The following is a 27703-nucleotide window of genomic DNA, read 5'->3' as shown; positions in this document are numbered from 1 at the left end:
TGCGGACCCTGTCTGAGGGGCATAGTATTTGACCCCCCAGCCTGAGAGATGGAACACTTGCCAAATTAGTGGGAGGGAAGCACAACAGCCACTCGGTCTTATCTGGATTGAGCACAAGCTTGTTAACCCTCATCCAGTCTCTAACAGCCTCAACGCCCTGGTTCATCACGTCCACTGCTTCATTGAGTTGGCACGGGGCGGACAGATACAACTGGGTATCGTCCGCATACTGGTGGTATTTTATCCCGTGCCACCGAATGATCTCACCCAGCGGTTTCATGTAGATATTAAAAAATAGGGGGGACAGGACCAAACCCTGCGGCACCCCATATGTTAGGGGCCTAGGGGTAGATCTCTGTCCTCCGACTAACACTGACTGCGACCAGTCCGAGAGGTAAGAGGAGAACCACCGTAAAACAGTGCCTCCCACCCCCACCTCCCGCAGTCGTCGCAGAAGGATACCATGGTCGATGGTATCGAAAGCCGCTGAGAGGTCAAGGAGTACCAGGATGGAGGCGTGGCCTCCATCCCTGGCTCTCCAGAGGTCATCGGTCAATGCGACCAAAGCGGTTTCTGTGCTGTAGCCAGGCCTGAAGCCAGACTGGAATGGGTCAAGATAACTAGCTTCCTCCAAGGACCGCTGGAGCTGAAAGGCCACCACCTTCTCAACAACCTTCCCCACAAAGGGGAGGTTGGAGACTGGACGATAGTTGTTTAGAACGGCTGGATCCAAAGATGGTTTCTTCAGGAGGGGTCTCACCACCGCCGCTTTAAGAGCGGGGGGAAAGACCCCCTCCCGAAGGGAGGCGGTGACAACCGCCTGGATCCAGCCCTGTGTCACCTCCCTGCTGTTAACAACCAGCCAGGAGGGGCACGGGTCCAGTACACATGTGGAGGCACTTACAGCTCTCATGGCCTTGTCCACGTCCTCAGGGGCAACAGCCTGAAACTCAACCCAGCGATAGCCTACCAGATTATCCCCTAGTGCCTCGGCTGGTTCTGCAGAATTGGAGTCCAAGTCCGTCCGAAACCGAGCAACTTTGTCCGCGAGAAACTGGACGTAATCCTCAGCCCTGCCCTGCAAAGGATCCCCCGTATCCCTCCTATTTAGGAGGGAGCGGGTTATCCCTAACAGGGCGGCTGGGCGCGACTCAGCGGAAGCAATCAGAGTGGCAATGTAAGTTCTTTTCGACGTCCTGATTGCCCGGATGTATTCTCTGATGCAAGATGTTAAAAGTGCTCGGTTCGATTCGGATTTATTGGATCTCCATTGGTGCTCTAGGTATCTCTTCTGGCGCTTCCTCTCCCGGAGTTCCTCAGTAAACCAAGGAGCCCTCCTGGATCCATTGCCTCGGAGCGGCCGTAGAGGCGCAATCCGGTTAAGAGACTCCGTCGCTGCCGAGTTCCAAGCAGCAACCAGAGTCTCCGCCGGACTGCGGGGGAGGGTATCAGGAATAACCCCAAGCTCCGTCTGGAACCTCAGAGGGTCCATAAGTCGCCTGGGGCGGAAACACCTGGTCGGTTCCTCCTCCCTACAGTGGGGGTTTGGTCTCCGAAAGTCAAGCCTCAGTAGGTAGTGGTCTGACCACGACAGGGGTACGATCTCACTCCCCCTCAGACCAAGATCACAAGTCCACTGCTCCAAGAGAAATACGAGGTCGAGCATGTGACCCGCCGAGTGGGTTGGGCCCCGAATTACTTGGGTCAAGCCCATGGCTGTCATGGAAGCCATGAACTCCTGCACTCCGTCAGAGTGTTCACCGAGCGAGGGCAAATTGAAATCCCCCAGAACCATAAGCCTGGGGAACTCAATTGCCAGCTCGGCTACCGACTCGAGGAGCGAGGGGAGGGCTGCTGCAACGCTGTTGGGAGGCAGGTACGTTAACAGCAGACCCACTTGACCCTTGAGGTCCAACTTCACCAGCAGGGACTCACACCAACAAGCTCCGGAGCAGGGATCCTACGAGGTACTAGAGACTCTCGGATAACAATGGCCACACCCCCACCCCTTCTCTGAGCTCTCAGCTGATGGAGCACCTGAAAACCCTCTGGGCACATCTCTACGAGGGGGACTCCCCCCTCCGGGCCCAGCCAGGTTTCAGTAATACATGCCAGGTCTGCCCTCTCGTCCAAAATTAAGTCCCGGATGAGAGGAGCCTTATGAACTACAGACCTGGCATTTAGCGACAACAGCTTGAGACCAGGGTCCTGATTACTCGCGCCATCTGGCCTTGGAGTGGTACTCATAGGGCCGGAAGGAGGGATCTCTGTAACGTAGCGAGCCCTCCTTCCCCGGTAATGGCCAGCCCTAAAGTCCCCACCATATCTGCCCCTCCCTGTTATGACCGTGATGCTCCGGCCCACTCCCGTGTCCATAGTCCCCCCGACCACCCCAATGACCCCCGCGTTCCTCGACAGGACCTCCGAATCAAATATACTCATTCACTCACCCAGGCAGTCCCCACGTAGTAATTAAAAACACAAAAAATACAACAATAATAGGTAATAAAAAGTGGGATCATTCACTCAATCACATACATATCCCATGCATATCCCATACAAAAGAAAGAATTGGAATTGGAAAATTGGAAAATTTATTTATAGGCCGCCCTTTTCCCTGAGGGGACTCAGGGTGGCTTACAACTCATGGGGGAAGGGGATGCAACAGTGAGACATAAAACAATACATAATTAAAAATAGAACACAACATTCATCATTCGGGTGGGGACTGATTACAATCTAGCCCCAGGCCTGACGGGATAGCCAGATTTTAAGGGCTGTGCGGAAGGTCTGGAGGGTGGTGAGGGTACGGATCTCCACAGGGAGATCGTTCCAAAGGGTCGGAGCTACTACAGAGAAGGCTCTCCTCCGCGTAGTCGCCAGTCGACACTGACTGGCAGGTGGAATTCGGAGAAGGCCTAATCTGTGTGATCTAATTGGTCGCGAGGAGGTGATTGGCAGGAGGCGGTCTCTCAAGTACCTAGATCCACTACCATGAAGGGCTTTATGGGTGGTAAGTAGCACCTTGAAGCGCACCCGGAGATCAACAGGTAGCCAGCACAGCTCGCGGAGGATAGGTGTTATGTGGGTGAACCGAGGTGCACCCACAATCGCTCGCGCGGCTGCATTCTGGACTAGCTGAAGTCGCCGGATGCTCCTCAAGGGCAGCCCCATGTAGAACACGTTGCAGTATTCCAGCCTTGAGGTCACAAGGGCACGAGTGACTGTTGTGAGAGCCTCCCGGTTCAGGTAGGGTCGCAACTGGTGCACCAGGCGAACCTGGGCAAATGCCCCCCTGGTCACAGCCGACAGGTGGTGATCAAAAGTCAGCTGTGGGTCCAGGAGGACTCCCAAGTTGCGAACCCTGTCTGAGGGGTATAGTGTTTGACCCCCCCAGCCTGAGTGATGGAACACTTGCCAAATTATTGGGAGGGAAACACAACAGCCACTCGGTCTTATCCGGGTTGAGTACCAGTTTGTTAGCCCTCATCCAGTCCCTAACGGCTTCAAGGCCCCGGTTCATCACGTCCACTGCTTCATTGAGTTGGCACGGGGCGGACAGATACAACTGGGTATCGTCCGCGTATTGATGGTATCTTATCCCGTGCCTCCGAATGATCTCGCCCAGCGGTTTCATGTAGATGTTGAATAGTAGGGGGGATAAGACCGAACCCTGCGGCACCCCATATGTTAGGGGCCTAGGGGTCGATCTCTGCCCTCCAACTAACACCGACTGCGACCTGTCCGAGAGGTAGGAGGAGAACCACTGCAAAACAGTGCCTCCCACCCCCACCTCCCGCAGTCGTCGCAGAAGGATACCATGGTCGATGGTATCGAAAGCCGCTGAGAGGTCAAGGAGAACCAGGATGGAGGCATGGCCTCCATCCCTGGCTCTCCAGAGGTCATCGGTCAATGCGACCAAAGTGGTTTCTGTGCTGTAACCAGGCCTGAAGCCGGACTGGAATGGGTCAAGGTAACTAGTTTCCTCCAAGGTCCACTGAAGCTGGGAGGCCACCACCTTCTCAACAACCTTCCCCACAAAGGGGAGGTTGGAGACTGGACGATAATTGTTGAGAACGGCTGGATCCAAAGATGGTTTCTTCAGGAGGGGTCTCACCACCGCCGCTTTAAGTGCGGAGGGGAAGAGTCCCTCCCGAAGGGAGGCGGTAACAACTGCCTGGATCCAGCCCCGTGTCACCTCCCTGCTGTTGGCAACCAGCCAGGAGGGGCACAGGTCCAGTACACAGGTGGAGGCACTCACAGCTGTCATGGCCTTGTCCACATTCCCAGATGTCCACATCCCCAGATGTGGACAAGAAGAAGGAGAAGGAAGAAAAAGAGAGAAAAAAGATAGATTACGCAGTTGTTAAAAGTGCAAGTTCAGGTAGCGCAAATGGCTCTCAGTGTTCGGGATGGTTGAGATAACTGAAGTCCAGCTATGGTCCAAACAAGACATATAGGGGAGTGTCTCGTATCCCCCTCTTCTGTAGGTCTGAAAAGGTCCAAAAAGTCTGGAGCAATTGAAGGGGGCAGAGGGCCTTCTTATACAGGCGCTATCCAGGATAATGCCCCAGGGGCAATGGCGGATGGTAATGATGTCAGAGCCAGATGGGGCTGTGCCAGCGAGCCTAGGAGTCCAGAGGCCGCGGTCAAAGGAGGCCAGATGTTAAGGTGCCACAATAGGGGAGAGCCAAATGCCAGGCAGAAGACACAGGAGGAGACCTCACAGCAGCGGGGACGGGCAGAGAAGAGATTGCGTCTGAAGAGCCACCCGACCAAGTAAGAACGGAGGAGGGAGGAGGCAATGTTGGAAAGGAAGCGGGGCCAAACAGGGAGGAGAGCCATCCGGAGGGGCCGCTGCGGCACCAGGCAAAGCCGGCCGCCCAATTTGCCCAGTCCCAGCAATATTTCAATTCGCTCACTCTCTCTCCGGGGCGATGGTAGCCAAACGAAGCCCCCAGGAGGTTCAGCAAATAGGATGGAATCGCTGAAACTGCCGAAAAACGCCACCGCTGCAGCCAGCATGGCGTCGCCCCCCCCACCGCTGAGCAACGCAGGCAGCACACAAACCTCCGGAGATTGTACAGTCCGGGGCCGCCCAGGAGCGGCGACCCCCGCAAAGGTCTGAGCTCCTCGGGTCCCCTGAATTCCAGACATCCCCAGGGACCCTTTACAGAAGGTACAAAGTTGTTATTCTTAGGAATTTCCAGCGTTTTTTCGCCTAATTAGCTCGGAGCGAAACGCCTAGCAGCCATCTCTAATCTTGCACATGCGTAGTTGAGATTTTAGCAGTTTTAACTGACATGTCCTCAATTCCAGTTAACCCCTAGCCTGGGGATCCTCTGCTTAAAAAAAAAATATTGTAATATCTTAATATTGTCCTTAAGATATGCTGATATTTTAGCCATCTCTGCTAAGTTTGTTACTTTTAATGTCCATTCTTGAATAGTAGGCAAATCTTCCTTCTTCCAGTATTGTGCCACCAACAGTCTTGCTGCCGTTATTAAGTACAAAATCAAGTTGGTCTCTATACTGGGATTTGAACCTGGGCTGTATTACATATTAGGCAGATGTATTAGCCAATAAGCCACAGGCTCTCCCATCCGCAGGCTGTGCCTCAATCAGAAGGACTTGGGCCCCCCGCCAGAGTGCCGCTGGGGAGTGGGTCTTCTGTACACCACATTTCCCACGCCCCAGTGCCGGACGGGGATTCGGTGCTGGGCTCTTCCCTCTTCACTCGCCATTACTGAGGGAATCCTGGTTAGTTTCTTTTCCTCCGCTGACTAATATGCTTAAATTCAGCGGGTCGCCACGTCCAATCTGAGGGGCCTGTAACTGTCCATACTGAAACCATGTTTGGATTACCTTTTCCTCTTTTAGTATATTCAAGGGTTTTAGCTGTAATACATCTCTTTCTATAGTAAGAAGCTGTCTATATGTAGTTACATCCTGTTTTTGTGCTATACTTATGTTCTCTATTGCATGTCTGGGAATTGCCCACATAGGTATATTGTCCTTTAGTTTATGTTGATATTTTTTCTAGACACGCAATAGAGCATTCCTTAAAATATGACTTTTAAAGTTCTTATCCACCTTCTGCTCTACATGGGGCAGCCCTTGAAGAGCATTCGGCGACTCCAGCTTGTCCAGAATGCAGCCGCACGAGCGATCGTGGGTGCACCTCGGTTCACCCATGTAACACCTATCCTTCACGAGCTGCACTGGCTGCCTATTGGTCTCCGGATACGCTTCAAGGCGCTAGTCGTCACTTATAAAGCCCTTCATGGTATTGGACCTGGGTACTTGACCGCCTGCTGCCAATTACCTCCACTAGACCAATTAGATCCCACAGATTAGGCCTCCTCTGAATTCCATCCGCTGGCCAGTGTCGACTGGCGACTACCTGGAGGAGAGCCTTCTCTGTGGCTGCTCCGACCCTCTGGAACGAACTCCCCGTGGGGATTCGAACCCTCACCACCCTCCAGGCCTTCCGCAAAGCCCTTAAAACCTGGCTGTTCTGACAGGCCTGGGGCTAAAGAACCGTTGCCCCCGTCTCGAATGGTATGACTGTTGTGTGTTTTAAATCATGCATTGTTTTGTGTTGTTTTTAATTTTTGTCTGTATCCCCCCTTCCCTGGTTTGAGTTGTGAGCCGCCCTGAGTCCCCTTCAGGGGAAAAGGGCGGCATATAAATAAAATAAACATTCAACATTCAAACATTCTTGTCATATAGCAGATAAGCATGCCAACCATATACCAAATCATGCCCTTCAATATTAAGTATTTTATCATCTGTTGAGTTAATCCAATCACTGATTAGTGATAAAACTACTGCTTCATAGTATAATTTTGAAACCTCTGAGTTTTGGATAACAAACATGGCTTGGTGTGGTCGCTGGAATCAGCCTCTTAGCTGATGATTTTGTGGTTTAATATGAAGCAACAAGGCTTCTTGCAACTTCTGCGCTACCACAATGTAAATTCCTTCATCATTTGAATGGAGCCACCATGGTGGATGCTTTGGATACCCTATACATCATGGAGTTGCAGGAAGAATCCCAGGAAGTCAAAGATTGGGTGGAAAAGAGCTTTGACTTGAACGTGAATGGCGAAGCTTCCTTATTTGAAGTGAACACCCGCTACTTTGGGGAACTTCTGTCTGCGTATTACCTGACGGGCGAAGAGGTCTTCAAGAGCAAAGCTCTAGAACTTGGGGAGAAGCTTCTCCCGGCCTTTAACACACCGACCGGAATCCCACGAGGAGTCATCAACCTGGGCAGGCCCCACAGGGGAGAAGACCGAGGAAGTCCTCCCGCCCAAATTACTACTGGCCCAGCCGCCTCGGACTTGCGCTGACCGCCTTAAGCCTGCAGACTTAAGAACTGTGTTTTTTAGCCAGTGTGTTGAGTGCATGAATGTATGAATGTGAGAGAGAATGCGCCCACTTTTTAATTTAATTAATTGTTGTATTACTGTATTGTATTTTAATGATTATTGTGGGTGTGTCTGAGGAGAATGTTTGATCAGTGTATATGATAGGATCGGGAGTGCGACCTGGAGCCCCCTCCACTGAGTGCAGAAGCAGGAGTGGATGGGGGCCCAGACCCACCTAGAGTGAATGGTGCGTGTGGCCTGCCGGGAAGAATGGGGGCCATGGGGGAGGGGGAGGTCTACGGGATGGGGGAGGGTCGGAGCATTTTGGTTACGACCGGGAGGGGCAGATATGACGGGAGCTGTAGGGCTAGCCATTACCGGGGAAGAAGGACTCGCTACATTGCAGCGATTCCTTGTTCTGGCCCCTCAAGTTCAACTCAAGGATCTGGTGGCAGAGGAGATCAGGGCCCTGGTCTCAGGTTGTTGTTGCTAAATGCCAGGTCTATGGTGAACAAAGCTCCCCTCGTCTGGGACTTAATATTAGACGAGGAGGCAGACCTGGCATGTATAACTGAAACCTGTCTGGGCCAAGAGGGAGGAGTTCCCCTCTCAGAAATATGCCCAGATGGGTTCCAGGTGCTCCACCAACCATGACACCAGAGAAGGGTGGGGCACTTATGGTCCAAAAGTCATTAGCTCCTCGCAGGATCCCTGCCCCAGAGATTGTGGTGTGTGAGTCTCTCCTTTTGAAGTTGGACCTAGGGGTTCAATTGGGCTTGTTCTTGACGTACCTACCTCCCAGCTGCATCACAACAGTCCTGCCTGCGCTGCTAGAGTCAGTAGCCGGGTTGGCGGTGGAGTTCCCCAGACTAATGGTACTGGGGGACTTTAATCTGGTGAACACTCTGACGGGGCGCAGAGTTCATGGCTTCCATGACAATCATGGACTTGACCCAAGTAGTTCAGGGTCCAACTCATAGAGCAGGACACACACTCAACCTTGTATTTCTCTCGGGGCAGTGAAGACGTGATCTTGAGTTAAGGGGAATAGAGACCTCGCCCTTGTCATGGTCAGATCACTCCTTGCTGAGGCTTGACTTCAGGATGCTACTCCCCCATTGCAAGGAGGTGGAGCTGATTAAGTGGTTCCGCCCCAGGCGCCTGATGGATCCAGAGGGATTTCAGAGGGAGCTTGGAGGGATACCTGACTCCCTTGTCCACAATCCGACTGAGTCCTTGGTTGCTGCCTGGAATGTTGCGGCGGCTGAGGTGCTGGATCAGATTGCGCCTTTGAGGCCTCTCTGCGGCAATGGATCCAGGAGGGCACCTTGGTTTACTGAGGAACTCTGGGAGATGAAGTGCCAAAAGAGACGCCTAGAGTGACGCTGGAGGGCTAGTAACTCTGAATCTGATCAAGCACTATTAAGAGCCTTTATCAGGACTTATTTAATGGTGATACAGGCGGCAAAATGTACACATTTTTCCGCTCTTATTGTGTCCGTGGAATCCCGCCCAGCCGCCCTGTTTAGGGTGACCTGCTCCCTCCTGAAAGGTGAGGAGGTGGGGGAACCCCTGCAGGGAAGAGCTGAGAAGTTTGTTCAGTTTCTGTTGGATAAAATCACTCAGATTCGGATAGACCTGGACTCCACTTGGGCAGTACCAGCTGAGATGCCGAGGGTGAGTCTCAATCGCATTTGCTGGGATGAGTTCAAATTTGTCACCCCTGTGGAAGTGGACAAGGCCATGGGAGTGATGAGTGCCTCCACCTGTTTACTGGACCTGTGCCCCTCCTGGCTGGTTTTGACCAACAGAGAGGTGACACGAGGCTGGCTCCAGACGATTACGAACGCATCTTTGCAGGAGGGGTCTTTCCCGTGACCATTAAAGGAAGCAGTGGTAAGACCCCTCCTGAAGAAGCCTTCTCTGGACCCAGCTATCCTGAAAAACTATCATCCTGTCTCCAACCTTTCTTTTCTGGGGAAGGTTGTTGAGAAGGTGGTGGCGCTTCAACTTTGACAGACCTTGAATGAAGTGGATTATCTAGACTCCTTTCAGTCTGGTTTCAGGCCTGGGTACAGCACGGAAACTGTTTTGGTCGCACTGACTGATGATCTCTGGCGGGCTAGGGATAGAGAACATGCCTCTATCCTGGTGCTTCTTGACCTCTCAGCGGCCTTCGATACCATCGACCATGGTATCCTTCCACGACACTGGCGGAGGTGGGAGTAAGAGGCACCATTTTACGGTGGTTCTCCTCTTACCTCTCCGACAAGTTGCAGTCGGTGTTGGTCGGGGGGAAAGGTCGACCCCTAGGCCACTCAAATGTGGTGTGCCACAGGGGTCGGTCTTGTCCCCCTTCCTATTTAACATCTACATGAAGCCGCTGGGTGAGATCATACGACAGCACGGGGTAAAGTACCATCAATATGCAGATGATACACAACTGTATCTCTCTGCCCCGTGCCAGCTCAGTGTAGCGGTGGACATGATGTGCCGATGCCTGGAAGCTGTCAGGATCTGGATGGGGGTGAACAAACTTGCGCTCAATCCCGATAAGACTGAGTGGCTTTGGATGCTGCCCCCAAAGGACAGCCCAGATAGTCCATCCTTAATCCTGGGGGGGGGTGTGAAAATTTACACCCCTCGGAGAGGGCCCGCAATTTGGGGGTCCTCCTGGATTCGCAGCTGACACTAGAACACCATTTGTCCGCTGTGACCAGGGGGCCCTTTGCCCAGGTTTGCCTGGTGCACCAATTGCGGCCCTATTTGGATTGGGAGGCACTTCAAACAGTTACTCACGCCCTTGTCACATCAAGCCTGGATTATTGCAACGTGCTCTACATGGGGCTACCCTTGAAAAGCGTTTGGAGATTGCAGCTAGTCCAGAATGCAGCCGCGCAAGCGATATTGGGTGTACTGAGGTACACCCATGTTATACCTGTCCTCCACGAGCTGCACTGGCTACCAATTGTTCTCCGGACGCAATTCAAGGTGTTGGTTATTACCTTTAAAGCCCTACATGGCTTAGGGGCCAGTGTACCTGCGAGACCGCCTACTGCCACATACCTCCCAGCGGCCGGTAAGATCCCACAGATTAGGCCTCCTTTGGATGTCCTCAGCCAGACAATGTCGGCTGGCGGGCTCCCAGAGGAGAGCCTTCTCTGTGGCTGCTCCGACCCTTTGGAATGAGCTACCTGCAGAGATCCGGACCTTACCCACTCTCATGGCCTTCAGGAAAACTGTTAAAACCTGGCTATTCTGGCAGGCCTGGGGCTGTTGACCTCATTGTTGAGGTCCAGCCCCGATTAGAACGAATGCATGTGTTGTCATTTTAAATCTGTCCTTTCTTATTTTTTTCTTCCTCTTCTTCTTTTTTGTAAGCCGCCTGGAGTCCTTCGGGATTGGGCGGCATATAAATTTTACTAATAAATAAATAAATAATTTCAAATTAGGCAATTTCAAACCTCCTCTCTCATGTACATCTTGCATTATTTTAAGTTTTATGCTCGGCTTCTTCCCTGCCCAAACAAATTTGTTAATACCCGTCTGCCATTCAAGCAAATTTGCATCTTTTTAAAGTATTGGTATCATTTGAAAAAGAAATAGGAACTTAGGCAAGACATTCATTTTCACTGCTGCTATTCTTCCCAACAAAGATAATTGTAATTTTTCCCAATTTTTCATCTCTGCCTGTATACTATGCCATAGTGGCTCATAATTATACTTATATAGTTTCCCGTTTGAGATTGAGATGTAAATGTAAAATCCTAGATATTTAACCTTTTTAACTATTTCACATCCTGTCATTTTTTCTAAGTCTTCCCTTTGATTAGTGTTCATATTTTTAACTAGCATCTTTGTTTTTCCTAGGTTTATTTTAAATCCAGATACTTGGCCATATTGATTAATCATATTCATTAAAACCTTGATAGATTTCTCTGGTTGGATTAATGTTATAACCAAGTCGTTCACAAATGCACATAGTCTATATTCTTGGTGCCTAATCTTGATTCCATGTAAATCATCTGACCCCCATATTTTATTCAACAATAATTCCAGGGTTATAATAAACAATAATGGCGATAGGAGGCAACCCTGTATGGTACCTTTCTTGATTTTAAATGGTTCTGTTAAACTTCCACTGACTATAATTTGTGCTGTTTGTTCCTGATATATTGCTTTGATTGATTGTAGAAAATACTCTCCTATTTGCATCTTTTGCATTGTTTTCATTAAAAATTGCCAATTCACTCGATCAAAGGCTTTCTCGGCATCTAAAAATATAAGTGCTACTGGGATTTGGTAATTCTTTCCCAAATATTCCAATATATTAAACAATTTGTCTTACATTACTTCTCATTTGTCTCCCTTGTATAAAACCGGTTTGATCATTATGAATCAGTTGCTGAATAACCAACATTAACCTATTCGCTAATATTTTTGTAAAAATTTTATAATCTATATTAAGTTTTATATAGATTTCTATAATATAGTAATACATAATTATAGAAATTATTATTATATAATATATAATAATAATTTCTATAATTATAGTTTCTATAATTTTTTGGTTGACTAAGATCTTGATCTTCTTTAGATATCAGAGATATGAAAGCTTTCTTCCAAGATGGAGGTACCTTCCCTTCCACTTGGATTTTATTAAATAATTCCTTAAGGGGTTCTACTATTTCTAATTGTAAATTTTTGTAATAAGCCGCTGTCAAACCATCTGTGCCCGATGCTTTCCCAGCCTTTAACTGTTACCTGGAGGATTTCCCCTGAGGTTATTGGTTGATTCAATCTTTCCCTCTGCTCCTCCTTAACTATAGGTATTTTTTCTTTGTCCAAGTATCTATCTATATCTAAACCTTGTATTTTGTCACCCATGTACAATCCTGTAAGAAATTCAAGGAAGGGCTTTTGGATCATATCCTGTTAATAAACTTCCTTTCCTTTATAATATATTTTCGGTATATTGCGAGATTTTTGTTTCTTCCTGGTCAAATATGCTAACGATTTGCCAGGTTTATTTGCATTACAGAAAGTATTATGTTTTGCATATAACAAATTAGTAGCCACCTGATCTGACATCAGCATATTAAATTGCGCTTGTAATAGGGTAATTGCTTCTTTAATCCTCTTATCTCCTGGGTTTAATATTAACTCCTGTTCTTTCTTCCTAATCTCTTCCTCTAGTTCATTTCTTTTTTCCACCTGTTTACATCTATGTAACCTATTTAAATTTATTAGGACTCATCGCATGTACGCTTTGCATCCCAAATCATTTCCATAGATGTGCCCTTATTCATATTAAAGACAAAATATTCTCTCAACAGTTTTTTACATTCATTAACATTTTTCTCATATCTAAATAAATTTTCATTTAATCTCCAAGACCTTCTAGATTCCTTCCCAAATTCCAACTCCATCCAAACTGGGTTATGATCTGTTAAGGCTCTGGAACATATCTTCATCTTCTTTACCCCAGAAACCAAATCATTTGTTCTTAATATGAAGTCAATCCTGGAAAAAGATTGATGTATCAGAAAAGAATGTAAAGTCCTGTTCTCTTGCATTTCTTTCTCGTCAGATATCTCTTAGCTCCATATCATCCATCATATCAAAAAAAGACTTAGGTAATTTTGCTCGTGTTTGGATGTTTTGCAGGAGACCCTTCTTGTCTTTCTTGGTATCCAGAACTCCGTTCCAATCACCCATTAATATGCAGGATCTATAGTCCCATTGTATTAACTTAGTATGGAGCATTTTGTAAAATTTGTTGTTGATTGGGAGCATATATTCCCATTAAGAGCATCTTTTCCCCTTCTAATACCAGTTCTATTGCAATATATCTTCCTTTGGAATCTGTTTCAATTAATTCAGCTTTCATGTCCTTTCTTAGGTATATAACTAAACCATTTTTCTTCTCCGGGGTGGAGGCTACAAAGTGTTGTCCAAGTCTTGCATTGATCAAATATTTCTGGTCAGTTAATCTAATATGTGTCTCTTGCAGGCAAATTATGTCATTCTTAAATTGTTTCAAATAATGATTTATTTTCTTCCTTTTCTGTGGTGAATTTAAGCCATTAATGTTCCAAGTTAAGAACTTAGTTGTCATCTTTAGCTCCCTGAAACTTTTTAAGAGCCACCTGGAAATTCTGTAGTTTGGCTTTCAGCCTGGCTCCTCCCACCGCTTCTAAACTAAAATCTGTGACTTCTTCTGTACATTTGGTTTTTCTTGCCTATGTGTAAAAAGCTTATTTTTCTCTACATTGAATTTCATTTTGTTAGATAGAGCCCAGTGTTCAAGTATGTTGAGATCCATCTGAATCTTAAGCCTATCTTCTGGGATGTTGGCTATTCCTGCCAGTTACAGTTTAGTGTCATCTGCAAATTTGATGAGTTTCCCTTCCCTCATCTGAATCATTTATTAAGATGTTGAAAGGTACTGGCATAAATTGGAATCTTGTTTATTTCCTCCATGTAGATATAGCTCCATTAAGGACTTCACATACAATGTGATTTGTCCGCAGTTGCAAATCCATCTGGTGTTGATGTTGCCTATCCCACGATTTTTTAGCTTACCCAAGAAGAAGATTGTGGTCTACTTTGTCAAATGTACAACGTCCATGGCATTTTGCTGGTCCATTAATTTTACCCACTTGGTCAAGAACGAAATAAGATTTGTTTGGCATGATCGGTTTTGACAATCTTGTGTTCGCTTCTGGTTATAATTTTGCTTACTTCTAGGTGTTCATAGATCTGTTGCTTGACTATCTTTCCTAGGATCTTCCCAGCTATTGATGTGACGCTGATTGGTCTATAGCAGCAATGGCTAATCTTTTTGTCATTGTGTGCCAAAAGCACGTGTGAGCAATAGCACATGCCCATAACCATAATGCAATGTGCATGTGACACCCCCTGCAGGCCCTGCCCACTGCACATGCATGCACAACCCACCTAGGTTAAAGCTTGGGATTAGGTCCTAAAGGTCTTAAGGATTGGTCACCCACCCCCCTCAATTTTAATTTAAAGCTCTTCCTTTTTATTAGTTGAGTCCATCATTTTCTGAATACATTTTCCCCAGTTCTTGTACAGTGCAGCCATCCCTTGTCAGAAATTCTTCATGTAGGTAATGCAAATCATGGTCTAGAAATCCAAATCCTCTTGGCAGCACCAACTGCCAAGTAACCCAGTGATTCATTTTTCTTTATTTTTTATTCCTTCATTGGATGTTGATCTTTCATTTGAAGTATAGATGAAAACACTACTCATGCTCCTAACTCCTAAACTTTATTGCCTAGCTGCTCATAATTTCTAGATATTATTTTTTAGTTCATTGTCGTGTCTTTCGTCCCTACAGAAAGCAGAAGTAAGAGGTAATAATATGTGGGCTTGATTATTTTGGTAAACCTTTCAGCCACATCTTTGATTTTTGCTCCAGAGAGATAACATTCCTTCCCTGATTGAATGGCTAGTTCTGTTCCCCTGGGAATGGACTCTCCTATCATCAAGACCTGTCTTTTTTGCCAGGGAAATCTGAGCTACTTTTCTTCCTTTCACAGGAAGGTTTCATGATCAGCTCCAAAAGGACTGGATACATTTTATTTTTATTTAACTCTTTGTGTTCCAGTAATAGCAGTAAGATGAGTGTTGTTAAAAACATACATTAGAAACTGCATTTTATAAGCAGAATTAAAAACCTAAATCTATTTTATTACAGATTGATTTTTCTGTTTATGAGAACCCAAAATAGTTATATCCCAGTTCATCAAGCTTTTAGATAACTTACAAAGTTCAAATAAGATATTTCAATTAATGTCAATAACAAGAAAGGGCAGGTAGTAATGCTATATTGCTATACTTCTATGTTGAGAAAAGGTGATCTTGGAGGCATAGGCAATAATGCAAAGTTTTTGTAGTACCTAATATTGAAATTTTACTTAAAGAATAAAAGCTTTCTTAACTATTAAAAGTGGCAAGTGAATCTACTTTATGGAAGACAAAGCTCATTACCCAATTATCAAACCCATCCTGTATCATATATATCTATGTATGTAATATATTTTTGGGTGAAAAGTAGCCTGAAGTAAAGTTGTGACGAACCAAAACATACATATACAGCTTTAAAAATGAACTTGGCTTTTTGTTTCTCCTCTCTAGTAATTGCCTAGAAGGCTTTATCAAGGTGAAGAGCACAAGAACCCGGATGATAGTTCTTTGCGAAGTTTGTGATCTGTATGACCAAGGACAGGAACTTCCTGGAACTTTAATCAGTAGACTTGGTTTACAACAGGGGTGTCAAACTCGATTTCATTGAGAGCCACATCATGGTTGTGTTTGACTTCGGTGGGGGGCATGGCAGTCTAGCCAGCTTGAGAGGGAGCCTGTGATGCCCAAGCACTGCCAGAAAAAATGTGTGTGGTCTTCCTGAGCTCTGTTTCCATCTGCTACGGACTCCTGCAACCCTCTGCCGGTGAAAATGGAGGTTGGGAGGACCACATGCAGTCCTTCAGAGCTCCATTTTTGCTGGCAGAGGCAACATATACTGGCCCTTCATTGTCTCCAGGTCAGGCCCATGGGTCTGGTCCAAGTAGCCCATGGGCCTTGAGTTTGACATCTCTGGTTTACAAGGAGGGAGGGAACAAATTCTTTATTGGGGTTGAAAAAGCACTTAGTCAGTGGGCCATCTTCCAGGTCTGCATATCGAAGAGGGAAGTTTTTCTTTTTTCCAAGTCCTGTTTTGTGGTAGCTATTAGCTTTAGTAGTTGCTAGTGGGTCTTATCATTGTGGTAAGATGGAGTCAAAATATTCTTTGAAGTCTTTTATCCTTAGTGTTTGTAGTCTAAAAGGTAGCATTTGGGCTACCTATGAGCAAGAAGCTCTGCATAGAATATTTCATCTTGTCTTGAATGCAAACAAACACCAAATGTTTGACACCCATTTCTTTATATTTCTTTAACAAGATTTTTTTTTAAAGTGAACTAAAACAATGTAGACTTTACCTGCATAAAAATATACAAGGTAGACTTACTTCAAGAGGGACAGCTGTTGGAGGCACAGGAGTATACTGGGGAATATAGGTCCCTTGCATAGGTGCAGCAGCCGTCATATACTGGAAGAAGAAGAAATGATCATTATTGTATAACTGGAGTATCCTAAAATTGGAGAGGAGGATAGGTCATTGAGTACAATCGCCTTGGTCAGTGCAGTTAAAATATTCTGACTGACATCTATCTAGTTTCTACCTGAACATATCTAATGCACAGAAACCATCCATCTCTTAGGTAACTGATTCTGTGTCAAATTGCTCTTGCTGTTAGAATATTTTTCTAACATTCAACCAGATTCTGACTTCTTATTTAAGTGCATTATTTTGTGTCAGGGACACTGGAAAAATGAAGAACAGACTATGTCCTCCTGTATGATATCCTTTCAAATATTTGAACAATACTCTCTCAAGGCTGAACATTTGCACTTTCTCCGATTTTTCTTTATGCCATTGTATGAATCCGTCTTGAAGTGTGATTCCCAAAGTTAATCCCAGGACATGAAATGAGATCTCATCAATATAGAATAATATGGAACTACTTCTTCATATGCTTTGAATATTACATCCTGATTCAGGCCAAATATTTTTATTTATTTATTTCAGCTATATCATAAAGGAAGAAAAAGAAAGTCAGTTTTGCCAGACTACACTGAAACAGTCTCTATACTGTATCCAATTATATACAGGATTGAATTGAATCATAATATACAGTATTATGATTCCAAATCTTTTGAATGAGAGCAGGGGAGGTGGTAGTTGTAAATACAATAATTCTTTAAAAGTATAGCATGCAATGCCTTTATCATGGTTAACTAAACTTCAAGCAATATTGTTAACCAGCAGTAAACATTTTATATAACTGAAATACCATGCAGCAGAACTGTTTTTACACTATACAGTACTTAAACGTATGAGTTACTTCATGCAATAAATAATGGGATTTTTAAAGTTCCATTGATTTCATAGAAAATGACTCATTGGATGCTTTCTCCCCAACTAAAAATCATTAATGCTGGAATTGCTTTGAATTGCTTGGCTCAAACCAACTATAAATAGCAGAGTCTACTGATATATTGTATCAGTAGTATAATTTTTATCATTCTTTTAAACCTAGGGCTAAATCTGGATTTGCTGCAAATAATGTTAATTATTGCATTTTTTTAAAAAATATGGAAGATTTGAAGCAGTAGGAAAAGGCTTTAATCAGGACTAAAATATAAAAAAATGAATGTTATTTTCTAAAATCCAAATAGCTTCTCTAACGTGTTTACTGTTTGATTTAGAAAGAAGGATCCACTGGTATTAATGAGTCTCTCTTCTGGGACACCAGCATTAGTGTGGTATAATGGTTAAAGTGCTAGACTAAAAACTGGCTGTAAATGTCTTACTTAGAATAGAAGTTGGCCAGGCGACTTTGGGAAGTCAAACTCTCTCAGCCCTGCCCCATAGGGAAAAAGAAGAGGAGTAGGATTTATGTATGCAGCCTTGAGCTGCACAAAATAAATCTAATGAACAAATATGCATGGCAGAACACAGAGGAACAGAAAAAATCTAAAACATTAAAGCATTAATTAAAAAAACGATGGCTTAATTTCTACATATTTTCACTTTTGTAGAATGCAAGAAAAAAACTGAAATGTGTTTGCCTCAATCTTCCAAAGATTACACATTCAGGACTTTAAAAATATCATGCTCAACACAATAGGATTATGGTCTAAATATTTATTCCCAGTGATACTTGATCTGAAAAGTAAGAAAAATAAATGTTTGATATTATAATTACCCCTCCTTAGTATATGGTGTAGAGATTAAATTTAAATACAGAATTTTCAGCATACTTTCTCTGGCATATATTTATTTATTTATTTTAATTGTCATATTTATATACACACACACAATTTGAAGAGAAACCAGAATATATTTAAAACATTTATATGACTATCCAAAGTAACTCTGAGCAGCAAATGAAGCACCCCCCCAAAAAAATATGTAATGCATATGTTCACAAAAAAAATTGAAACAATAAGGCAATAAAATGGTGGTTCAAGCAGCAGTAACATCTAATCAGAACTCTAATGAGCCAAATCCTTTGGGGGAGGGGGGGGAGAACAGATTTTGACAGCATTTCTAAAAGCCAGAATATCAACCAAATGTCAGGAAGAAGATTATTTTGAAAGATGGGAGGCATCATCAAGAAGTTGGTAAGAATCTTGAGTCTCAAAAGATAACATTATTTTAATGAAGTGATTCTGAGCATAGTTCCCTATCACAAGATGTAGGAAGCAAGTATCCTAGGCAGAAGATGATGGCTTGAGTAACTTGATCCTATGCCATATGGGGTTTTAAAGGGCCATAGTTAAAGGCCACGCATGGCCATATTTAAAAACGCCCATTATTACCTGCACATTACATTGTGGACCAATTGTAGATTCTGGATGGTTTTCAAGAACAGTCCCATGTAAGGTATATTATAACAATCCAGCTGGGAGGTAGCTAAGGTATGAATAAGCAAGTTCTCCCAATCCATAAGTGGCTCATTGGCATGTACAAAAATCTTGTGCAAAGGTTGTTGCCTTTGTCAAAACCACAACCCAGTTCCTGTGACTTCAGAAAGAAATCCCAATAGTGCAGTTCCACCCCATACTCAAGATTGGAAATTTAATAATAAGTGCATGAACCCACAGCACTGAAAATCTTGTCTATCTCTTCAGGAGTAGCAGACTCAAACTCCTCCTTGATGTCATTACAAGACTGTGCCCCAATCATCTTCAGTGTGTTGTCCATCGAGTCCAACTCCGAGTAAATCTGAGTGGTTTAATTCATCAGTTGTTAAGAATACCGTAGTTCTTACAATTATCCTGTAGATAATATATTGGCTCAGGAGGGACTGGGTTGCCCTGGTTGATAATCATTGCCCCAAGATAAGTTCCAATAAAGCTTTAACTTTTCTCCAGTTGGATTCACTCTTTGTTCTCCTCTAGCGTTAATTTAGGTATTTCTTCTGCCATTTCATCCTGCAATTTATACATGCAGTCTGCATAATTATGATCCAGTCTAAAAGTCTGCCACCTCTTGAATTGAACTATGTACAGTATATGCACATCATCGCAGCAGCATCTATTCTATCTGGCAACTTTTTAAAAATGAGAATAGCTACATATCTAATTACCCAGAAAGAGAAAAAGAGCTTAATACATAAAAGAATAAAGGAAACAGATGTTCCAGAGTTACTTCTTCCCTAAACCTTAGATTGTTCACTTGAATATTTTTTACGCATTAATTGTTTTTAGTTTCTAGATACTGTAGCCTGCTGAAAATTCTTGCCCTCAAGACCTATTGAAATGTCCTTAATTAGAAGTGGGGATTTTTTTGACACCTTTACAGCATTACTCTTTTCCTGTGTGTTGCTTATAGAAGAATTTTGCTGGAGGCAAGAAATTACTCAAATCCTTCAATGTCCTGTTGGCATTAAGTTGTCAGATCCGAACAAAGCTTTGTTTTGCTACAATTTCATTTTTGCTTTATTCACTGACAAAATGCTCATAGCTGTCAGGACAATACCTCTTAATATCTTTTACCTGATGCACTGAAGATCTAAGTGTTCTCTAAATGTGTGCGATAATGTGTAAGTAAGTAGGTAAATATTTATTATGGTCAAAGACCAGCAATACACATTAGTTTTTACACTATGTTAAAAATACTGACATTAAGATATAATTAAAAGGTATTGATGTTAAATGTGGAAAATAACATACATGTTCTCAGATTGTTTGGGCCACTCCCTGGTTTACCTGGGTGCAATACTGTTAAGTATAGGAGTAAATACAATGGTCCAAAGATTGTTAGAGATATGTCCAGATAATTGGTACAGGATGACAACTATACTTCTGTAGCCAATTTTTTTCTTATGGACATTGCAGCAGCACAGAACTTTGCCACTGCATAAATGGTAACCAGTTTAGTGTCCTGGAGGAGAAAGCCTAGATAAAAATTATCTGCCCTCCCTGGCAATCTCTCTAATAAGGGGAGAATATGTGCAGATCTACAAGCTCTGTATAGCTCGCAGTGTAATAGAACATGTGAATTATCTTCCACTTCTCCTTTATCACATATACAAACCCGTTCTGCTATTGGTGTTCTCTTATACCTGTCCTGGAGGAGTGCTGAAGGAAGAATGTTAAATCTGGCTCTGAAGAAAGCAATTCTTTGTTTTGGGGAGATCAGGTCATTTACATATCTTGTCGATTCCCACACATCCTGTTTGATTCTGTCCCTACTGTGGAAAGGCAATCTATTTAGTTCTTCTTGGAACTCCATGTCCTTCATTCTATTGATTACTATTTGCTTTGCTTGATCAAAGCCTAGGGACATTAAGAATACTGGTGAGAGCCCATAAGAGTCCAGCTTGTGAACAATTGCCTGTTTCCAGGGGGAGGGAAATTGTCAGTCAACACTAATGGGGACAGTCCCTCTGGAAAGAAATGCATTTTAAGCCAATGAATGATCATCATCTTCCAGGCTCTTACCTGAATTTGAGGCATGTCTGTCTCAATTCTTAACTGGGCATTTGGAGTTCCATTGGGTGCAGCTAAGATGGCTCCCAGGAATTTGGTTTGTATGGTTTCTAGCAAGTCTCTCTTTGCAAGGATTCCTGTTTGTGCCCGATATGTGCCAATGTTTTGGCCTCAAAAAGTTTTAAGACAGCATGTACTAATTGATCTCCACCTGTATAAAAGAAATGTTTAATTGCATTTGAGGACCTATTGGCTACTTGCAATGTGTGATCCAAGCATGCATTCCATGTCCCTTGCGAGTGGATTTTTTTTATATGTGTATTTTTGTACTAAATGGTGGAGTACCAAGATATGATCCACAGTAGATCTTCCTTCTCTAAAACTGGCTTGTTCATCTTTGATTATGCCCCATGAAATTAGCCAATCTTGAAGTTTATAATTTAGGTGTTTGGCATACAGTTTACTAATAACATTTAGAAGACTAATGGGTCTATAGTTGCCTGGGTCATTTCTATTACCATTTTTATAAATTGGTATAATAATTGCTACTCCCCAATCTCTAGGCATATGGCCTTTTTTATCTATAAATGTAAACAGAGATGCTAAAAGTGGAGCCCATCAACTGGCGTTCTTTTTTATTATTTCTGGCAGGACATTATCAGCCCCGGGTGCCTTATTAGCCTTTAGGGCTCCGATCAACCGGGATACCTCTTCTAGTGTAACGGGGCCAGTAAGGAGTTTGGTCCAAACTAGCTTGGCTCTCCTTGGTTACATAGTCAGGATCTGTATAAAGCTCCCTAAAATACTCCAGGCATGAATCGGGACCTGATTTGTTGGGGGTAGTGGTTTTCCCAATCCCCTGGTGATGTACCAAAAAAGGGATGTATTTTTTTGTCCATGACTGCCATAATTAGTCTATGCCAAGACTCCTTCAGAGCCGCACTTTTCTTTTCTTTTAGAAGGTTCTTATATTGTGCTTTCAACTGCTTTAAGTAGTAAGTGTGATCCTCAAAGGAGGCACTTTTACTTTTCTTGTATTCCATATTATATATCCTTTTTAGTTGCATGCAATCTCACTCGCCTTTTGGAGTGAGCTAGTGATCTATTACTGAGAACCGAATTCAAATTTAAAATTAAGGATTCAAACCCCTCTAGGTAAGATCCTCCACACTTATTTCTTAGTAGAGATGTACGTAGCTCTATGGTTTCAGGGGCTAACATCCATTTGGTAACTTCCTTAGTGTTTTTCTCGTTCCATTTAATTTTTACCTGGGTATTTTGAGTCTCTAACCTGGGTAGGTAGGCTGTGCCTGCCCTTAGAGATTTCTGGTGCAATGTGAGAGTAAGGAGTATTGTATTATGATCGCTTTCCAGTCGCAAGTCTACCTCCATCTTTTGTAAGAACTTCAGGAGATCATATGATATTATCCAGTAATCAACTGTGGATTTTCTTCCTGCTCCCCGATATGTATATTCTGCTGGAAAGTCACCCCATGGGGACCCGTTAAGGATACAAAGATCCAAACATACAGTCATTTGTCTTACACACACCCTGCCCGATTAGCTTTAGGGTCTTTAAATTAGGTTTAGGTTTAGGTTAGGTTTATTGGTTTCATATGCTGCCCACTCCCAAAGGACTCCGGGCGGCTCACAATAAACAGGGGAGGGAAAAAATAAGACAATACAAACAATTTTAAAATCCACAACAGTCACAATTAAGATGGGGTTGGGTGCTTTAACAGCCCCCAGCCTGCCGGAACAGCCAGGACTTAGTAGCTTTACGGAAGGCCGGGAGGGTAGTAAGGGTCTGGATCTCAACGGGGAGATCGTTCCATAGGGCCGGAGCAGCCACAGAGAAGGCCCTCCCCCGGGAGTCGCCAGCCGACATTAGCCGGCAGATGGAATCCGGAGGAGGCCTAGTCTGTGGGATCTAATAGGTCTTTGGGAGGTGACTGGCAGGAGGCGGTCTCTCAGGTAGCCAGGTCCGATACCATGTAGGGCTTTATAAGTAACAACTAGCACCTTGAAGCGAGTCCGGAGACCAATGGGGAGCCAGTGCAGCTCGCGGAGGATAGGTGTAACGTGGGTATACCTAGGTGCACCCACAATTGCTCGCGCGGCTGCATTCTGGACTAGCTGAAGTCTATTGTAGTCTCCAAACGCTTTTCAAGGGCAGCCCCATGTAAAGCGCATTACAGTAGTCCAGTCTTGAGGTCATGAGGGTGTGAGTGACTATCTGAAGTGCCTCCCGGTCCAGATAGGGTCGCAATTGGTGCACCAGGCGAACCTGGGCAAAGACCCCCCTGGTCACAGCCGATAACTGGTGATCTAAAGTCAGCTATGGATCCAGGAGGACTCCCAAATTGCGAACCCTCTCTGAGGGGCGTATAATTTCACCCCCCAGACTGAGAGATGGAATAATTAGCCAATCTTTGGGAGGGAACATCACTAGCCATTCAGGCTTGTCGGGATTGAGTGCAAGCTTGTTCGTTCCCATCCAGACCCTGACAGCCTCCAGGCAATGGCCCATCACTTCTACTGCTTCACTGAGTTGGCACAGGGCGGACAGATACAATTGTGTATCATCCGTGTATTGGTGGTATTTAATCCCGTGCCGCCGCCCAGCGGCTTCATGTAGATGTTAAATAGGAGGGGGCACAGGACCGAGCCCTGCGGCACCGCATAATTGAGGGGCCTTGGGGTCCACCTCTATCCTCCGACCAACACTGACTGCGACCTGTCCGAGAGTTAGGAGGAGAACCACCTCTCGTAACCGTCGCAGAAGGATACCATGGTCGATGGTATCGAAGGCCGCTGAGAGGTCAAGGAGCACTAGGATAGAGGACTGACCCCTATCCCTGGCTCACCAGAGATCATCGATCAGCGCGACCAAAGCCGTTTCCGTGCTGTAGCCAGGCCTGAAACTGGACTGAAAGGGATCCAGATAATCGGTTTCATCCAAGGACCGTCGGAGTTGAGAGGCCACCACTTTCTCAACAACCTTCCCTACAAAGGGGAGGTTGGAGACCGGACGATAGTTGCTCAAAATGGCTGGGTCCAGAGATGATTTCTTCAGGAGCGGTCTCACCACCGCATCCTTTAAGAGGAGCGGGAAGGATCCCTCCCGGAGAGAGGTGTTAATTATTGTCTGGATCCAGCCGCATGTTACCTCCCTGCTGGTCGAAACCAGCCAGGAAGGGCACGTGTCCAGTATACAAGTGGAAGCACTCACCGCTCCCATGGCCTTGTCCACTTCCTCAGGCGTGACAAGTTGAAACTCAATCCATAAACTCCGCTCAAGACCTTCCCCCAGTACCTTGGCTAGTACTGTGCAATTGGAGTCCAGGTCTGTCCGAATCCGAGCGACTTTATCTGTTAAATATTGAACAAATTCCTCAGCTCTACCTTGCAAAGGTTCATCCGTGCCCCTCCCTTTCAGGAGGGAGCGGGTTATCGCGCTGGGCACTATTCAGTGGACGCAATAAGAGCGGCAAAATGCGAACATTTTGCCGCCCGTATTGCCATGAGATAGGCTCTGATATAGGCTCCCATCAGTGCTCAGTCTGACTCAGACTTACTGACCCTCCAGTGGCACTCTAAATGTCTCTTTTGGCGCTTCATCTCCTGGAGTTCCTCAGTAAACCAAGGAGCTCTCCTGGATCCGCTACCTCGGAGAGGCCGCAAAGGAACAATCCTGTTTAGAGCCCCCGTCGCCGCTGCATTCCAGGCAGCGACTAAGGACTCGACTGGACTGTGGACGAGAGTATCAGGTATCACTCCAAGCGCCGTCTGAAATCCCATAGGGTCCATCAGGCGTCTGGGGCGGAACCACCTAATTGGTTCCTCCTCCCTACAGTGGGGGATTGGTCAACCCTTAGTAGGAAGTGATCAGACCATGACAAGGGCAGGATCTTAATACCCCTCATTTCTAGATCACGCCTCCACTGCTCCGAGAGGAATACGAGGTCAAGTGTGTGACCCACTGAATGAGTCAAACCCCGGATTACTTGGGTCAAGTCCATGGCTGTCATGGAAGCCATGAACTCCTGCGCCCCATCAGAGCGTTCACCAAGGGTAGGCAGGTTGAAGTCCCCCAGCACCATAAGCCTGGGAAACTCTACCGCCAGTTCGGCTACTGACTCGAGGAGCAAGGGGAGGGCTGTTGCAACACTGTTGGGAGGTAGGTACGTTAACAGCAAGCCCACTTGACCCCCAAGGTCCAACTTCACCAACAAGGACTCACACCTGACAAGCTCTGGAGCAGGGATCCTACGAGAAACTAATGACCTTCAGACGATGACAGCCACTCCCCCACTCCTTCTCTGAGGTTGCGGCTGGTGGAGCACCTGAAATCCCTCTGGGCACATTTCAGTGAGGGGGACCCCTCCCTCCGGGCCCAGCCAGGTTTCAGTAATACATGCCAGGTCTGCCCCCTCATCTACTATTAGGTCCCGGACGAGGGGAGCTTTATGAACCACAGACCTGGCATTTAGCAACAACAGCCTGAGACCAGGGCCCTGACAATTCTCGCCATCCGGCCCTGGAGTGGAACTAACAGGGCCAGAAGGGGGGGATCGCTGTGACGTAGCGGATACTAGGATGGGAGGTAGGCCTGGGCCCCCCTACCACTTATGTAATCGCACTCAGTGGAGGAGGTACCAGGTTATAATCCCAATCCTAACATACATACACAGCCACTCACCCAGACAGTCCCCACATAAGTCAATTAAAACACAAAAACTACAACAATAATGAGTATAAAAAAAGTGGGTACAGACATCAAACAGGCACACCATACACACCACATTCATTAAAATTCGAGGAGCAATGCGCTAATGTGATATAAAAGCGATGGTATAAAGGAGGAGGGAGAGCTGCTCTGCTCCTCTCCCTTCCTCTAGGTCCCAGAAAGGCACCCAAGGCCAAAGGTCCAAAAGTCAGTATTGTGCAGGGTGATTGTAGATGGAGGGGGGCAAGGTGTAGACGCCCCAATGTTAGCAAGCAGCAACTTTCCAGTCTCACACCCTCCAGATCATATGAAGATTAACACAATCACCTATATGGACCACGTGCAGGGGAATGCCTTGTCTTCCCCCTCTCCTGAGGATCTAAAAGGTCCAAAGTCTGGGGGTCCAAAGTCTGGGGGTGGCTTGAACAGATCGAGAAGGAGGAAGGGAGAGCGCCGATCTTTAAGACGACAAGTCCTCACCCCTAAGGCTGCCATCCTCTATCGCTCCTGACCCTAACCCAACCCTAACCCTAGCCCTAGCCCTAATACTAACCCTAACTCTAACCCTAACCCTAACCCTCACCCTGGCCCTAATCCTAATCCTAATCCAACCCTAACCCTGATCCTAACCCTAACCCTAACCCTGACCCTAACCCAACCCTAACCCTAATCCTGACCCTAACCCTAATTGTCTGGAATGCAAAGATTCTCCTATTACATTTTCATCATAATGAATCTTAAAATGACTAAATAATGCTTGATCATTTGGTCCCATTCTAGCATTTAAGTCCCCACCTATAATTATTGCAGCTTTGGGAAATTCAGCTGAACAGACAAGAATAAAATAATCTTTGCTTTCCCAAATCTTGTTAACCACATTATTCTTATTAAGTGGAGGAATATAGATATTAAAAAGCAAAATCTCCACCTGTTTAAATAAGAGTAATCTAGTTACAACCCATGGCTGGAAATTTCAATTTCAATTTCAATTCAATTTTAATGGATTTGTATACCGCCCAATCCCGAAGGACTCCGGGCGGCTTACATAAAAACAGTTTAAAAAATATTGAAAGAATTTAAAATACAAGACAGAAACGAATCAAAAAAGACACAACATGCACTCGATTTTAATGGGGCTGAAGCTCAATCAAAGATCAGCAGCCCCAGGCCTGCCGGAACAGCCAGGTCTTAAAAGACTTTTGGAAGGCCGAGAGTGTGGGGAGGGTCCAGATCTCAGGGGGTAGATCGTTCCATAGGCCGGGGCAGCTACAGAGAAGCTCTCCCCCGAGGAGCCACCAGACGACATTGTGTAGTCGACAGCACCTGGAGAAGGCCCATCCTGTGAGATCTTATTGGGCGTTGGGAGGTATGTTGCAGGAGGCGGTCACGGAGATATCCAGGTCCTCGGCCATGTAGGGCTTTAAAGGTGATAACCAGTACCTTGAAGCATGTTTGGAGACCAATAGGGAGCCAATGCAGCTCACGGAGGATAGGTGTAACATGGTGTATCTAGATACACCCAGTATCGCTCACAGCGGCTGCATTCTGGACCAATTGTAGTCTCCAAACACTTTCAAGGGCAGCCCCATGTAGACCGAGTTATAGTAGTCAAGCCTTGAGGTGACGAGGGCATGAGTGACCATTTGGAGTGCCTCCCGGTCCAGATAGGGCCACAACTGGTGCACCAGGCAAACCTGGGCAAAAGCTCCCCTGGTCACAGTTGACAAATGGTGTTCTAATGTTAGCTGCGGATCCAGGAGAACACTCAAGTTGCGGGCACTCTCTGACGGGTGTAAGATTTCACCTCCCAGGTTTAAAGGTGGAATTTCTGGACTATCTTTGGGGGGCAGCATCCAAAGCTACTCAGTCTTGTCAGGGTTGAGCGCAAGCTTGTTTATTCCATCCAGACCCTGACGCTTCCAGGCACTGGCACATTACTTCCACTGCTTCACTGAGTTGGCACGGGGCGGACAGATACAGCTGGGTATCGTCTGCATACTGGTGGTATTGAATCCCGTACCGACGAATGATCTCA

At 45.4% G+C, this 27703-nt stretch overlaps 1 protein-coding gene across 6 annotated transcripts in view; it reads right to left on the bottom strand.

Moving 5' to 3' along the window:
• Positions 1 to 27703, bottom strand: part of RBMS3 (RNA binding motif single stranded interacting protein 3) — a 538131-nt gene that overhangs the window by 10929 nt on the left and 499499 nt on the right. For 4 of the 6 annotated variants that reach the window (XR_004256904.1, XM_032235699.1, XM_032235700.1 and 1 more), the window contains exon 12: positions 16408 to 16488. Coding sequence is in view for 4 of the 6 variants with exons in the window: in XM_032235699.1 (XP_032091590.1) it covers positions 16408 to 16488 (81 nt within the window). In the remaining 2 variants the exon portion in view is untranslated. Of the gene's footprint in view, positions 1 to 12792; positions 12897 to 16407; positions 16489 to 27703 lie in introns of those variants that run through there. The other 2 variants (XM_032235702.1, XR_004256905.1) reach the window with 2 other exon arrangements.

Source organism: Thamnophis elegans, chromosome Z, assembly GCF_009769535.1.
Source record: "Thamnophis elegans isolate rThaEle1 chromosome Z, rThaEle1.pri, whole genome shotgun sequence".
Taxonomy (NCBI): domain Eukaryota; kingdom Metazoa; phylum Chordata; class Lepidosauria; order Squamata; family Colubridae; genus Thamnophis; species Thamnophis elegans.
Note: the sequence above shows the minus strand (reverse complement) of the source record. Positions and strands in the feature narration are given on the sequence as shown.